The 15,324-nt window shown below is 40.0% G+C and overlaps 1 protein-coding gene across 1 annotated transcript in view; it reads right to left on the reverse strand.

Moving 5' to 3' along the window:
- Window positions 1-2,567: 2,567 nt before the first annotated feature.
- The window catches only part of kcnb2b (potassium voltage-gated channel subfamily B member 2b), a 118,957-nt gene continuing 106,200 nt past the window's right edge, over window positions 2,568-15,324 (reverse strand). Inside the window, exon 3 of the mRNA XM_088919261.1 lies at window positions 2,568-9,227. Within this exon, the coding sequence (XP_088775387.1) occupies window positions 7,134-9,227 (2,094 nt within the window). The 3' untranslated portion in view covers window positions 2,568-7,133. The remainder of the gene's footprint in view (window positions 9,228-15,324) is intronic.

Raw genomic sequence — 15,324 nt, forward strand, 5'->3', positions numbered from 1 at the left:
TTTCTTCTTTTTACAGCATGGAATGAACCTATTACTTGTTCCTTTGCAGCCTATGCATGCAGACGCAGCTGCCCACCTGAACTATCTTCGACACAATGTGAGCAAACAATAAAAAAATCAAATGAACTGAAAGTTAGGATACGTGTGAAGTGCGTCCATCCGTCTTCTCCCAACTTTATCCGATTCAGTGTCGCGGGGGGGGAGCTGGAGCCGATCCCAGGATACACCCTGGATGGGACGCCAGCCCATTGCACGCAAAGACACAAACATGCCCACACTCACAACAGGGCCAGTTTTTCCCAGAAGCTGGATAGTGGGAGGAAACCAGAGCAAACCCACGCAAACGCATTACTAAAATAATCACCTTTGCAGTATGTTAACATCCAATACTTTCTCATGTAAATCTGCATGTATCACTAGTCTAGCTGCTGTCCAAAATAGATTTTGAACAATAGATTGAGACAATATGTGACAGTGAAATGTGTCATGGGTGCAAAATAAGTGAATGCACAAGTATCAATAATAATAATAATAATAATAATAATAATAATAATAATAATTCAATGTGCGACTACATCAGGAATCCATGATGGCTGAAATGCATTACATAGTGGTAAATGAAGCACTTTTAATGCCCTTGGGTGTGCAGTGCTTGTCCTTAGGTACAGCAGTTTGTTTTTCCAATCGGTATGAACCCGATTTAACTGACCCTCCAGGGTTCACAATTGTCCATAAAACACGTCTTTAAAAAGTCCACATAACTTTTCAAGCACCCTGGACTCTTGGTATAAGAGCTTTTACATAGTTTTATGGAGATACTACTTGCATCACACAGAACACTACGTGTCCCCTTTTCTTTTTTGAGCAGCAAACATAAGAACATGGGAACATTCACAAACAAGAGGGGCTCCTCTGGCTCGTATTTTGGTAGCTAATTAATCCGAGGGCCTCACCCAGCTGCTTCTAGAACGAAGCCCAGCACCATGGCTGGGATACTTCATGCTCTGTGTACAAGTGCTCCCAGTGCACTTCCCCGTAGGTTCCACCTGTGTCTTCTGTTCCTGTTTCACTGTTTCTTCAGAAGAGGGCCTGAGGATTGCCTTCATCAGGCCTCCTCATAGCCTTCTCTATGAAAAGGATTCAGTGTTTTTAACAGGTCATTTTAAGAACTAGAGAATTTACAGTAGGTACTGTAGTTGATCTTATCTTTACTCCTTCAGTGACATACAATTCAAACCCTACAAATATAGTGTACATAGTGCATTGAAATCTCAGAACAGGGGCAGTGTTATACTGCACATATAAGGTTTATAGGAGTCAGGAACAAACTACCCAGTCATATTGTTGAAACTGGCTTCTCTCAAAAAAAGGATAGATGGGATTCTCAGATTAATTAACCAGCTGTTTATTAGTTAATTGGAGCACCAGTATTTTGTTTGTATTTTGGTGATCAAAATAGACCACAATACTCCAAGAAAGGTCTGACTAGTGCATTATAGAAAATTCCTTGAATTCTATATTGTAAAATACACAGTATCTCTAAATTCTCTTTGCTCTTACATAAACATCTTAGACCTTTTCAGTAGTAGCCACTTCAAGGCTAGAGTCATCCACTATAATAATAATAATAATTGCTTACACTTATATAGCGCTTTTCTGGACACTCCACTCAAAGCGCTTAATCACTATCACCCATATACAGTACATTTATAGTTTTGGGTTTTGTTAACTGCTTGAAACACCTGGTACAAATTCACTTTAAATGTAAGCTTTCATTTGAAAAGACCTGAATTTAATCGAAGTCATTTTGAATTTCTTTTGCAGCTTCTACGGTGTGCGTGAGTCCTTCCAGTTTGATTATTAGCGAATTTGACTCCTGCTAACTTTACCAGAATATATATCATTGATATGTATTGGGAAGAGCAATGATCCTAGTACAGAGGGCTGGTCTTGAGATTTCTACTAATTACTGTACATCATTAAAAATGGCTCAGTTATCTTTGCAGACCAATATATTATTCTGTGTCATTCCGATGGACGAACATGTAAATGTACAGTAGCAGTCAATTCTGAACAGATACTATAAAGCAAATGGCAGCAGAACATGAATATATTTTCTTGGGCTGTTCTTCTCTTGTGCTGGGATTTTATATTCCATCTGGAGTGTACATTTTCCCTAACGTTGCATTAGTATTCAAAGGTACTCAAATGAGCTGATTATGCATTCACATTTATTGTATTTTCCTAGCCTGATTTTAATTGAACAAATCTCCTGAAGATTGTCACCCAGCTCTATGTTTTCTGTCCTTTGTGATCATAGGATGTCCTATCACACGTTAATCCCAGCCTTGGGATTAACAATCATGTGCCAATGTGGATTCAGAACACAGAAAAGTTCAAAATCAAGTGCTTTAACACTGTACTGTGATGAAATTATACATAAATCATGTCACTTACTCTCCATGACACTGCCAGCAACTCCCTTTGGACACAGTGTTAAAAACATGGCTTGCTGCAAGATGATGGGATAATGACCATGGTGCAGAGCAGACATGAGACAGAAATGAGTTATATACATATTTATTTGTTATCCTGCATATGCTAATAGGCCTAATGGGGAACAATGCTGTTAATCATTACAGACATCTTGACGTAAAATAAAGTATTCTGTGGTCACAAATTGTACAGACTATTACATGCATACAGAGATGCTGAAATGTACAGAGAGTCTGCAGCTCAAATTACATGATAGAATCCTTAATAACCAAAACTAGGCTGGAGAAATGGAGATGGAACAATTATGTGTTTGGAAAGTGGATCACTATGGATAGATGACAAAAACATGGCAGAAACATTAACCTTTCAAAGCTGAAAGGGCAAAGAAAAAAATCAAAAAAGCAAAAAAAAAGTTCTTGCAAGAAATAAATTAAGGTGAAACGATCATGTCATGCAATAGCTTTTTTGACAATTCCTCTGCTGTTCCATTATGTGGTTAATTCCAGCATTCCTACAGAAATCATCCTTATGTTCTTAAGTTCTTTGTGAGAGAACATGGCAAGTTCATGATTCAGTATGTGTCCATGTTTTTCCTCACAATTTAAAACCAAAGATTTCACTGAATTTCCTTGAAGAGAAACACCTTAAGAACAAAAACAAAATCAAAGAAAAAAAATCCTCACACAATATAGCCTGTAAATGGAGGATTTTGGAAGGTTAATCCAAAAGAAATCCATTCAAAAGTAAAAAAAAACAACTGACAGTATCATTTTAAAAATCCCCGTGTTCAAAGCAGTTTGACATTTTGACAGGTGCCAAACAAAGACAGACCTTATAGATATATTGATGAAGGTGGCGGTGTCTTGACAGCCATTTGTTGATGTGGACGCCTTCTTCAAAGAACACTGGTACTCAACACGAAGGACAAGAACAGTTGTGAAGTCGATGTCTCTGCTCAGTCCCCAGGTACTCAGCCAGTATCATCGGGGCTGCAGAGGAGTCTGCAGTGGCACAGTGGAATGTCCACAAGAAGCAATCTCACGATCTGACAGTGAAGATCAGGTGAGCTTGGCATCACAACCACTAAGACTGCGGCTCTCAGCCCTGGTCCTCAGGAACTGCTGCGCCTTTCTGGTTTTAGCGTCAACAAAATTCTTAATCACACGGAAAATGCTCTCATTCTTTTGTTTCCGGTGTGTTTTAAAAAATTTATTTCAGCTCTTAAGAGGCTGGATGGAGTCTGAAATTGATAGCACACATCTGCCAGTTCCCGAGACTAAGGCCATTGGACTCCAGCAGAATGAAGGAAGAAACTGGCATTGTGGGAATTTCTGACACAGTACATTTTCATTCCCACCCATGTCTGTCCATTATTAAACAATTGCCTATTAAGGGCTTTTCAATTACAAATAAGGGAACCAATAATGAATTAGCCAGTTGAGGACAGACTGCATACAGTACACTGTGCACTGAGGGTGTTGGGAAATAATATTTCTTAGAGTACTTTTAAAGCCTAGAACAGAGTGCTACAGAAATGTAAACATGAGGATCAATTACATGCATCATTGAGCACCGGGAGATTAAGGACCAGCTGGAACAAAAACCAGCAGATCCAGTGGCCTCCCAGGACGAGGACTGAGAACAGCTGGTTGAAACGTGTCAAAATGGTGTGTAAGCACACACTACACTTCTGAACTGCACATTTTATAGGGACATTTTTTTCTGAAGGAACATACCCAGTTCACAGAAAGCCAAGGAAAGAAGCACAAATCCTTGTTCAGTCTGGAAATCAGAAAACTACATTCATTGATGATTGCACTTTCTCAGCTCTATCTTTGCCAAAGTTATCCAAAATAACCTAGGAGCCTGAATCATTGGCCCTCTTACAGCAGAGAGTACCCTATCAGCCCAGCACAGTATCAGGGGAATAAAAAGAATTGTATTAAGGAGCAGGGGACAGGAAGGTGAGGTTTAGCTGTATCACCAGACCCCTGATTGCCCTGCCATTAATAAACTACTGAAGACATCATAAAAAATGTAAGAACTCACTTGTCATTACCTGCAAATTAAAAATCATGCTAGTTAAAATGTCATTTGAACTTCAGTGATTTATACAAAACCTGAGAACTCAATAATATATATATATATGTATGTCTATTCTTTAAAGACCTGACTTCTGCCTATAAAAAAGTAGAATCTCCTGTACAATGCTATATGAACAAAGCCAAATGTCTTTTAGCCTTCTCATAAATAACTATTTATGAAAAGGCACGCATAATTTCAACCACCATTTGGCAGGAAATTGTGACCATTCTTGATTTTTGTATTTAGAAAAAATAGTATCATTCTTAATATTAGCATATTCACCAAAACATAAATCTGTTATTTATTAATAATGGTCTATGTGGCATTTTTACACACATAAATACATATATTTATATACATGTACATGTATATATATAGACAATGATCTATTTATTCTTAATGAAAATGTACGTATGGGCTGGAGCAACAAACATTCATTTTATTTTTTAGCTAATCGGCCTCTGTAGGCCTTCAGAATACTGATCTTTACTTAACGAGTACAAGCAGAAACAACTGGGCATCGTCTGCAGAGAAGCCACACATGAGGGTAACACCACCGCCATTCTTGGTCAAACCTGTTTGTCCTTTTGCAGCACCATACTGCATGTCTGTTCCTTGAAAAAGTAATATGATGATGAAAACTACACTTTTTCATAGCGGGGACGGGTTGAAAGTTTGAACTTCCTGTAGCATGGGTTCCTTGTGTTAAATGTGTAAACAGATATTTATTGAAATCATGATGAAGATGTGTGTTTTTGTTTCTGACAATACACTTCAAAATTCAAAACAGAACACCAGCGTTAAAACATCACAATTATTTGCCTGCATAGTTTTCAGTATATTGCTCTTTCCAGGTTTGTGTCACCAGGAGAAGACTGAGAATATTCAGTTTTTTCCACAAGCATGTTGTTGGGATTGATGTGTCAGGAGGTTCTTTTAACATTCAGTGAAGAGACTTGCCAAAGCAAGATACGTTCTTCGGTGGTTACTGAAAAAAGGCAACATAAATCAGGTGTATTAGTGTGTAAGGAAAGCTACAGAGTGAAACTTTGGGTTTTAGTTTGAAGATTAGTTTAGTGCACAAAATGATGCTGTCAAAAATACACAAACATGAATACAAAAAGACATTGCAGGTTTGTTTTAAAAATGTAGTTGGATTGGACAACAATGGATTTTACACAACAAGCAGTTGAAAGGACTTGTCCGAGCTCACTGGGATGTGTTTTAGTTATATGGAAGTAATAAAAACAACTCGACACTTTGTGCTGTTCACATGACTGCGATTCATGTGCATAAACAGCTATGTTTGCAGATGAAATGTTTGTAAGTAAAAGCATGAGAATGTGCTTTTTTGGTCCTCTGGCAGCAAAAAGAATATCACTACTTTTGTGAGGATGCAATACACAGTCTGCGTAAGACTTAATGACCAGACATGTTGAACTAACCATGAGTTCTGAAAAAAAGATCTTAATTTATTAGTCAGCTACCAACTCTTCTTATTTTTTTACAGTACATCTGCTGCATGATGCCTATGCATTGTATAAGCAACATTTCCCTGTTGCATTGGGAGAATGGTTCTGATCTCGGAATCCATATCAGCTGTTTCAAATTGTAATCAATACCGACTTTCACTCTTGCACACACCTGTTCCCACGTTTTTCCATCCCTTCTGCACCTTTGCCCCCTCAACCTGTAGCCAGGAGGTTACCTTTTAACCAAGCCGGTGAAATACTCAAGCATTCACAAAGCACCTGATTCTTGGATGTCATTATTCCTCGTGACGTTTGTTTAACCCTCACTGACAGTAATTTTGGCAACTATATACTGTAGCACTGTAAAGTGTATGGGGTAGGAGGATGATTGAAAACCTCAGTTTCTGGTCATTAAGTCTAAATGTTATGATAAAACATCTATTTATAAACTAACCTGTTCAAATGCAAACCAAACATATGATCATGTTATAGTACATATTCATCTCTTAAAATAAAATCTTTATGGAACACATTTTCCACAGAAAGTAATGATATGTTACTTGTGTTTTTATAGGTGGCTACCTTGCAACATACTGTCTGTAGTCTCCTAACACACCCCCCCATTCAGAGATCCCTTCTTTTTATCACGTTGTGCGCTCTTGCCATCTCTCCGATTGTATGTACAGTGAAATGCATTCTGCAAACGAAGCACCTTTGAATTACATTTTTAAATGCATGCGTTTTTTAAAGATTTCTCCCTCTTTGTGCATTTCTTACAGTAGCTAACAAAAAAAAGGTTTAATACGAGGTTAAAATTTACATTTAGATTAAAAATGTCTTCATACTGCAATATATGTGCTCTGAACTGAGCCGCCTGTTTGTACCCACTGTTTTCAAGTCACTTTTCTGCAAAGGAAAGCAGTCTGTTTTGTTTTTTTCTTGAGACAAACAGTGATTTAGTTAAAATGACTCATCATGCCATGCAACAACATCTCTTTCACCCCACTGGTGTGCCGTGCCCTTCTATTAACAGGCTTCTCCTCCTAGTGAGTCAGTGGTTTACATCACTGCGCTCAACAGTCACATGCTGGTTTCACATGTGGGCGAGAAACCACCATCCCCAGGCCTTATATGAATCTCTGGCGTAAACATGTGATTTTCCACTTTGAGTCCACTTTGGTTATTGTCATTCTTTCCTTCCCCAACAGCATGGATTGCACCTTGGGTGCAGTTGTGTGTGGGCGTTTTCGGTGAAGAAGGGCCTACAAGAGCCACGTCTTCAACGTGATTCTTCTGCTTGTGGTTTTCTTTGGAGGGGATCAGTTCATCTTCTTGCTCTCGGCACTCTAAGCACTGAGCTTCTTCGTCGCTGTTTGCATCGACGCAGCTCTTCTGCCCTTTGGACTGGAAGCCTAAGTGGCCTTGCTTCGCAGACGGAGGGGAGTCTTTACAAGGGGCCTGCTGAAGCACCGCTAGGCTGGAGCTCAGAGAGGGTCTCTCTCCCTGTGGAGAGTTCTCCTCCAGGAGAATGGTGCTGATGTGCTGAGGAGATGACATCATCATGTCCGACACTGTCACGGGCAGTGGTCTAGCAGTGCTGGGGGGTGTCTGTGGAGCACTGCCTGGATTTTCAATAAAATTCACCTTGAGAGCTTTCGTCTTTGCGGGGTTATTGCTTCGTAAGGAGCTCCTGATACTGTCAACTACTCTGTGAAACTCTGGATGGTCTTGCTTGGGCGACAAAATCTCACTGTCTGGATTGTAAGGTATGAATTCGTAGAGTCCGTCCTTGATGATGGTTCTCTCCCTGCCTTTCTCATCGGTCTTGCCCTCCGGAAGGGAAGGCTGCCCCTCCTCTTGGGGAAGGTGCACGTTTGGGTGCCTCATCTGTAAAATTCCTGTTATGCTCGGAGGAACAGGAGATTTTTCAGCTTCTGTGAAGTCTGTTGCACAGCTTGCAAAGCTGTCGATGCTCGATATGCTCCTGATGTCAGTCACAGCGCGTTCCTTCAGCAGTGGGTCTGATGGCGATGGAGCCACTTTCATTTCTACTTCGATTTCCTGCTTCGGCGCTTGCTCAGGCTGATCCTCCCCTGCTGTGTTAACGTTGGGATTTGAATGGGCTTTAGTCATCTGATTATACATTTCTTCCAGCTTTTGAGCATTGAGGCGCTGTGGGCTACCATTAGGGTTATTTAAACGTTCCTGCGAACTGAGGTGGACAACCTCTTGGTACTTTGTCTCATAGGACTTGTTGGAGCTGGTCTCAGACAAAGTACGCTTGGACAGCGTCCACTTGCTTGGTGACAGGTGGTTGTCTTGTGACCGCTTGTCTTCCCCCTTGTCCACTACTATATCCATCAGCTCCATGCTTCGAGCAAAAGCATCTTTCAGGTTCATGGAAACGATACTTCCATTCCTCTTTGCCCTCTCCAGAGCCTCTCTTCTTTTGATGGCTTTCTCCTGTCTCTTTTGTTCTTTGTAGAACTCAGAGAAGTTGTTCACAATGATGGGAATAGGCAGGGCTATGACTAACACCCCTGCAATGCAGCAAAGCCCCCCAACGATTTTTCCCAAAAGTGTTTGTGGGTAAATGTCTCCATAGCCCACTGTTGTCATAGTGATCGTAGCCCACCAGAAGGAGGCAGGTATGCTAGTAAACTTAGTGGCATCTTCGTCTTTCTCAGCAAAAAACACCAAGCTTGAGAATATCATTATCCCCATTGCCAGGAATAATATTAGCAGCCCCAGCTCATTGTAGCTCCGCCTGAGGGTGAACCCTAGAGACTGCAGTCCTGTGGAATGCCGTGCCAGTTTCAGAATCCTCAATATCCTCATGATCCGGAATATCTGGACAACCCGCCTCACGTTCTGGAACTGGAGAACGCTCTTGTTCGACTCAGTCAGGAAGATTGTGACGTAATAGGGCAAGATCGCCAACAAGTCAATGACGTTCAAGGGCCCTTTGAAGAATTTCCACTTATTCGGTGAAGAAAGGAAGCGCAGGAGGTATTCCATTGTGAACCACGCGATGCACACAGCCTCAACGTGCGCAAGCTGGGGATTGTCGTTGGCCTGCCCGAACTCATCTATCTCTTGCAGTTCAGGCAGAGTGTTTAGGGACAGTGCAATGGTTGAGAGGACGATGAACAGGATGGATATTATAGCCAAAACCTGTAAAGAAAGGAAATGATACCAATCAGTGATGTTGTTGAAAACCACTTTGACAAACATTGCTCCGAGGCCTGTGAAAACGTCTTGTTACACTATACGGCGCAATGCACACAGTGCATTTTAGAGCACTTGACAAGATAAAAAAATAGTATCAAGAAAGTTAAAATACAGAACAAACTGGCTAAATGAAAACAACACAAGGAAACAAATATCTAAGGACACATAACCCTATCCAAAATGGACACAGGCTGAATATGATTAGCTATCTCCTTAAATCAGTAAAAGAACTAGCCACTTGGATCTAGTTTAGAGGCACAGTAACTAAACCTTCTCTGCTAATGATCTGCTACAATGGAACAATAAGAAGATTGAATAGGAAGGGCTGAGGGAAACATATTTCACAATGTTAATCAGGTGCAAAGCCATGTAGACATGTCTTCAATAGAGCTAAGATTTAAAGTTAAATCTCAGTAGATTTTAATGAGATGCATAAAACAAAATCCCATTTTTAGGAGGCAGTGTTTTGGGATCGGACTCTGAAACGGAGATACACACTTTGTTTAAGTGCTTATAGATTTTGGCACACGTGATCTCCATATTTATACTGTACATAATATGCAACATATTTCTTGTGTCAAAAAGAGTATCGTAAATAATATACTGTACAGACACATCATTAAGTGAACAGGAATGTAAAGTCATACGTATCCTTAACAGTGACAGCTACTAAGTGAGGGGAGGCCACCAAGCTTATTTACTCATTTAAAATGAATATTTTGTATAGCATCATCAAAAAGCAAATTGATTCCCACTCTGTTTTTAGATGAACTTGAAGTTCTAAAAGGTTAAGGAGCAACTATAGTTAATCTATAGTAAATGTTTTGTTTTGTTTTTTAAAAACATTTGCTACGAGTATAATAGTATGAAATCTTCAATACCAGGTACATCCTTGCAATGACTGGGAAGCAGACTAAACTTCTCAAGAGAGGATTCAGACTTGATTCCCCTCTGACTTTATATTGGTTAGGGTCTCTGGATTTGATACTGGAAGGCTGTGGGTTCAAATCCCAGTTCAAGTACTGCTGTCGTACCCTTGAGAACAGAACATCTGTCAATAGTAGCTATCCGGAATGTCACTGCAAATGAGAATGTGTTCACAAGTGACGCATCTGGATGAACAATGTTATTATGACATAAACTGACCTTAAATTTTATGCTCATATTTTATGCTCATAATAAATATTCTGCTCTGAAAAAGCAATATTATCTGTCAATTACTGGTTAAGCCTATGCCCCCTGGGATTTTTAAAGACGATCAGCTGTTAAACTGACAGCTAGATTCTTTTTACAGGCTCCTTGTACAGTACACAGAACAGGACAGGACAGTTGTGTGTTTCACACATTTCAACACCCGGTCTCTGTGATACATCTTTGCACAGCTCCCTTCTGCAGTACAGAATATTCTTTGAGGTTAACCCGGAAAACCACAGTGCAGCAGATAGGAAGGAGAGCAAAACAGCAGGTCTTTAAAACAGTTTACTATTTAATTTTTTTTAAAAAAAGAACACTATGTTCTCAAAGCTTGACCTGTTAATAAGAAAGCAAAAGACTGGAAGCAAGAACTGCCGGGTTTTACTTGTAACTTGCCACTTTTATTATAAAATCAGCATTTAACAATCTTGAATAAAACATAAGCATGACATTTGTAATTAATTAAACTGAGAAACCATACACATACACATACAAGTATATCTACACCTACACCAAATGTATGAGCACGTACAGTTAATACAATGGGCAGCACTTTGTGCCTCCAGTTTTGAATAGCCAGCACCAGGGGGTTATCTCCTCCATACATTTCTGTACAAGGTCCTGACCTTTCAAAGAGAAATAGTTTTTTCCATCAGTTTTCCAGGAATTAAGTACCAATCAATTCTGAGAATAAAGCGAATTGCAATTAAAGAACTATTCTGACACGGGCTGTGAAAGAATGTCAAGAAATACGGTAAATTGCCTTGTGTAATGATGTCAAGAGACAACATTTTTATCGTTACTTTTATTGGTTTCCCTTGCTGAAGTGATGATGCCATCTCCACAAATTTAAAGTATTCGTTCTCCTTTGCCTATCAGAAGATACCTATAATAACACAAGAATTTCTTGTCACATGGATTTAACATCTGCCATGTGGCCTTCATTTCACCTCTGTAACTATGTCTCGTAATGCACACTAATCCCTGTGAATAATGACTATCAGAAGCTGGTACTTTAATATTTCTTGGCTACGATACATTGGAATCTGTATTAATCAAAAGAGATTTGCAGGGATGATGTAAAAAACAGAAATGTCTGATGTCTGGACTAGCTTTGAGACCAAGAGCATGAACAAAAAAAAACAACCCAACATGTACTACTGTCTTATGAAAGCTTTAAAATTTAAGATGACATCTTCAGTACAGTATGTGTTGTGTGCATCAATATGGTTTTCGTTCCATCTGAATATTCCCCCTAGACATAACAAGTCCATTAGGTTTAAAAGTTTGACTTCATTGTTGATGCCACATTTGAAGTTTCTAGTTTAATCACTCATACACTCGATTTTTGTTGCAGAAGTAGTAGTGACACTTCCGAAGACTGTCCAAGACAATGAAACTTAGCAGTTTAAGAGATTGAGTTAAAGTGGTAAATTTACTTGTGGATAAAGAAAGTCGAGTTTCATAGATAAAGAATCCTTCTGACAGAGTTGCATGGTGGTCAGTGCCTGCTGCCTCACATCTCGTGGATCCTGGGTATAACTCAGTCTGGGGTGCCTTCTCTGTGGAGTCTGAATGTTATCCCCCCGTTAAGGATGGGGGATCAAGCTCCCTCCCCCCTTCCAAAGTCATGCTGGCTCTGTAAATGGGTGTCTCTAGATTGACCCCGAGTGAATGCCTGTGTCCCGTGTTGGACTGGTGTCCTGTCACATGACTGGGATATACGAGAAATAAGCGGGACTCTGATGAATGAATGAACGAATGAATGAATGAAAGAAGGATTTGAAACGTACTTGGCTTAGTATCCTTCCAGTACTTGGTCAGCTTGTTTCTTCAGTGTAAATGAAGCACTATTCCAATTGCTTATTTTCCAGTTTCGATCCAAAAATTAAGCTTGATCAAATATAGAATGATGCATGGATGACGTATGCAAGTGTAACCTATAAGTATGCTACATACTGAAGTATAGAAATTTCTATAACATTAAGTAAAATCCAAGAAATAAATGGTCAGCTGTTGCTACTATAATCTCTTCAGCTTGCTCGAAAAGCAAAAAGGAAACATGTTCGTCTTTCATGGTTGCTTGGTAGTGTTAAAGATGTCTTGCTATGAAAAGCTATACAGTTACTGTACATGAGATCTTGCTCCTTGACAGAGGCTGCCATGTAATTATTCTGTTAAAAAACACTCAAGGCAATATTTATACCCATTAACAAAACTCACTGTGACAGCACCAGCACTCTCCAAATGAGACGTCAATTGCGATTTATGAGGTGAGAGCAATGTGCTTCAGTCACCCTTGTATCTGCTGTACATCCTTAAAGGACTGGGAGCTGTGCTCTGACCTTGAAACCACAGGGAGAAACAAGCTGCTTGCACCAGGCTCCTCGGGATAGCCCATCCCTCTGCAGATAAAACCTTGCTTAAATGATATCTGGATTAGTCATTAGATCCGCGATTTATACAATACACGCCCGATACTGTTTGCAGTAACAGAGCTGTTGGGACATTTGCTGTGGTTACAATTTCAAAGGCCCGTCAAGCTAAAAGCTGAGATTAGACATTTGAAAATCAATTCCAATTAGGACCTACACTGGCAAAGTACTACAGTATTGAAGCTTGTGATCCCACCCTCATGTTCCAAAGTCCAATTTACATTCAAAACTGAGTGCATGATAGGTTTCTGAACTCAGCCATAAACAGCAGAAAATAAAATGAAACGAAAAATTTCAGTTTTGCGATTGGTGACTTGAAGATTCTAGTTCCACCCGAAATTTTCATTTTAAGTATTGTTAGTCCCACCACATCACAACACAACCTTCCACAATTCGTTTACACAGAGCTTTGTGGTCATCAACCTAAAGAGTTCAAGGACAGGGTTTTTTTTCCTGAGAAATGTTCACACATTCAGCCTCTGAAGTCCAGTTTTCAACAGCCCCGAATATGGGGCAAACTGAGTTGTTTGTGAATTTAGAAGCAAATTTCAGTACCCCCTTATTTGCTTTTCAAAGCAGAATCTCATCTGAGGAAAGAAATGAATGTTTTATTTTTTTTTCTGAAAATCCACCCACCTTTGTGCATAACTTTTTCCATTGCACACTGATCACCTTCATTGTATTCTCCTAAATCATTTAGGAATCGCTTGTATTAACTCTCTTTAATTAACTCAGGGGCGACAATGAGATCAATTACAGCTATTGACTTTCACCGCTCCCTATCTGCATGTAGAGCACCGCCAGTCAGAGGAGGAAGTTGTCAGCTAAAGCAACAGCCCGATGCTCTGGGGTGCTGTCAGCTCAGCTGTGAATGTGTCTCGGGGGCTGAAAGAAAGAGGCCCACAATTCCATGCCACTCTTGCTAGCACAATCACGCAAATCTCACTGAGTGGCAGCACACCTAAAAGCAACAGAACTCATTAAGAGGTCAAAACAGTTGAGAGCTGTCAAAGCAAATGCTTTTAGGCTGACATCTACTGCTCAGCCTTTCCAATTCTCAGCAGCCTAATAAGGCTACTTCACCACACAACGTATGCAGATTTAACAACTTGCCTGTTTTACTACAAGACAATTACCGACTGATGTCCCATGGTTCCTTTTCTCTCAACATGGATGGTACTCCTGCATATTGCATTCTCTGTCAGTTTTCAGGAGTGTCCTAAGAATCCTTATCTTAAACATGGCCAGTGTCAGGGACTGGATTCTCTATTAGCTACACAAATCAATGCCATTAAAGCTGAATTTTGCACCACTCAGAATAGGGCACGCAAGATAAGGCTTCTTGAGAGCAGGGAAAAATTGGCTTATTGTTGCACTTTACAGCAGTGACCACTGACTTTTCACAGAGGTTAACGCCATACACTGGATCATTCTATAAGAAAGGTTATACGGTTTCAATCACAGGAAAAGAAGTACCACCTGTCCTCACTTTTAAATGCACTTCTGCATAGCAACCACTTGTGCCCTTGGGTTCGTGTCTACTCTGCTGATACTGAAGAAGGCTGTTGGGTTGACTTGGTCAAAGTCTTTGAAGATCAGGTCACCTTGTCTTGTTTGTTCAAGACAGCAGATTCTCTGTTAATCATGGGTTTGATGAAGGATCACGCTCCCTTGTGCCTGTTTAAAAATGTCAGAAACCTCACTCCGTCAAACTTTGGTGACAAAATGAGGCTAAAAGCCAGCCCCAGCAGAGTAGAGAAGTACCCAGATAAAATGCTTATTCAATTCATACAGTAGAAAAAACAGAGTGTCCTTTACAGGCAAAAACATACTGGAAACTGCAAACTGTCACGTATTATAGATATATATTGTCAAGATGTATTTTCATAATACAAGTAATTTATTGGCTGTGACAGCCATTTACAATGTTGCGCCTGCGCTTTGATATTTGCACCAAAAAAAGGTCCAATCTGTAGTCACCCATTAAATTGTTTACTACCTAGTTATTGAGAATGATAAAGTAGCAGTCTAAAAATAAAAAGGGCCCCAAGCAGGAAAATAAATTATGTGAAAATGATGTTCCGTATATAATCTTTAAATACGGAGCATAGCCACCAAAGCAAGGGGAATCTTATACCAGAGAAATTAAACAGGAAACAATTTCGAGCAGTAATTGAGCCCTTTCTTCCTGAAATCAATCTGATTACAGCTAATTGTATGGGCTTCACAGCTGCATTGTTCCACCCACAGGAGTCCTAGTACAGCTTTAAAGGGTGTTTCTTGCTTTGCCACCAGGCTGAGGAGAAGCGCAGAGGAGGGCTCCAATCTCAGGTCAGGAGCTTAGCAGCTGTGCTCTACGCCCTGGGGAAAGTCCCCTGATCTGTCCTTCTGGAAAGCTGTAAAAGTGGGTT

Source organism: Atractosteus spatula, chromosome 6 (genome assembly GCF_055471065.1).
Source record: "Atractosteus spatula isolate fAtrSpa1 chromosome 6, fAtrSpa1.hap1, whole genome shotgun sequence".
Lineage (NCBI taxonomy): Eukaryota > Metazoa > Chordata > Actinopteri > Semionotiformes > Lepisosteidae > Atractosteus > Atractosteus spatula.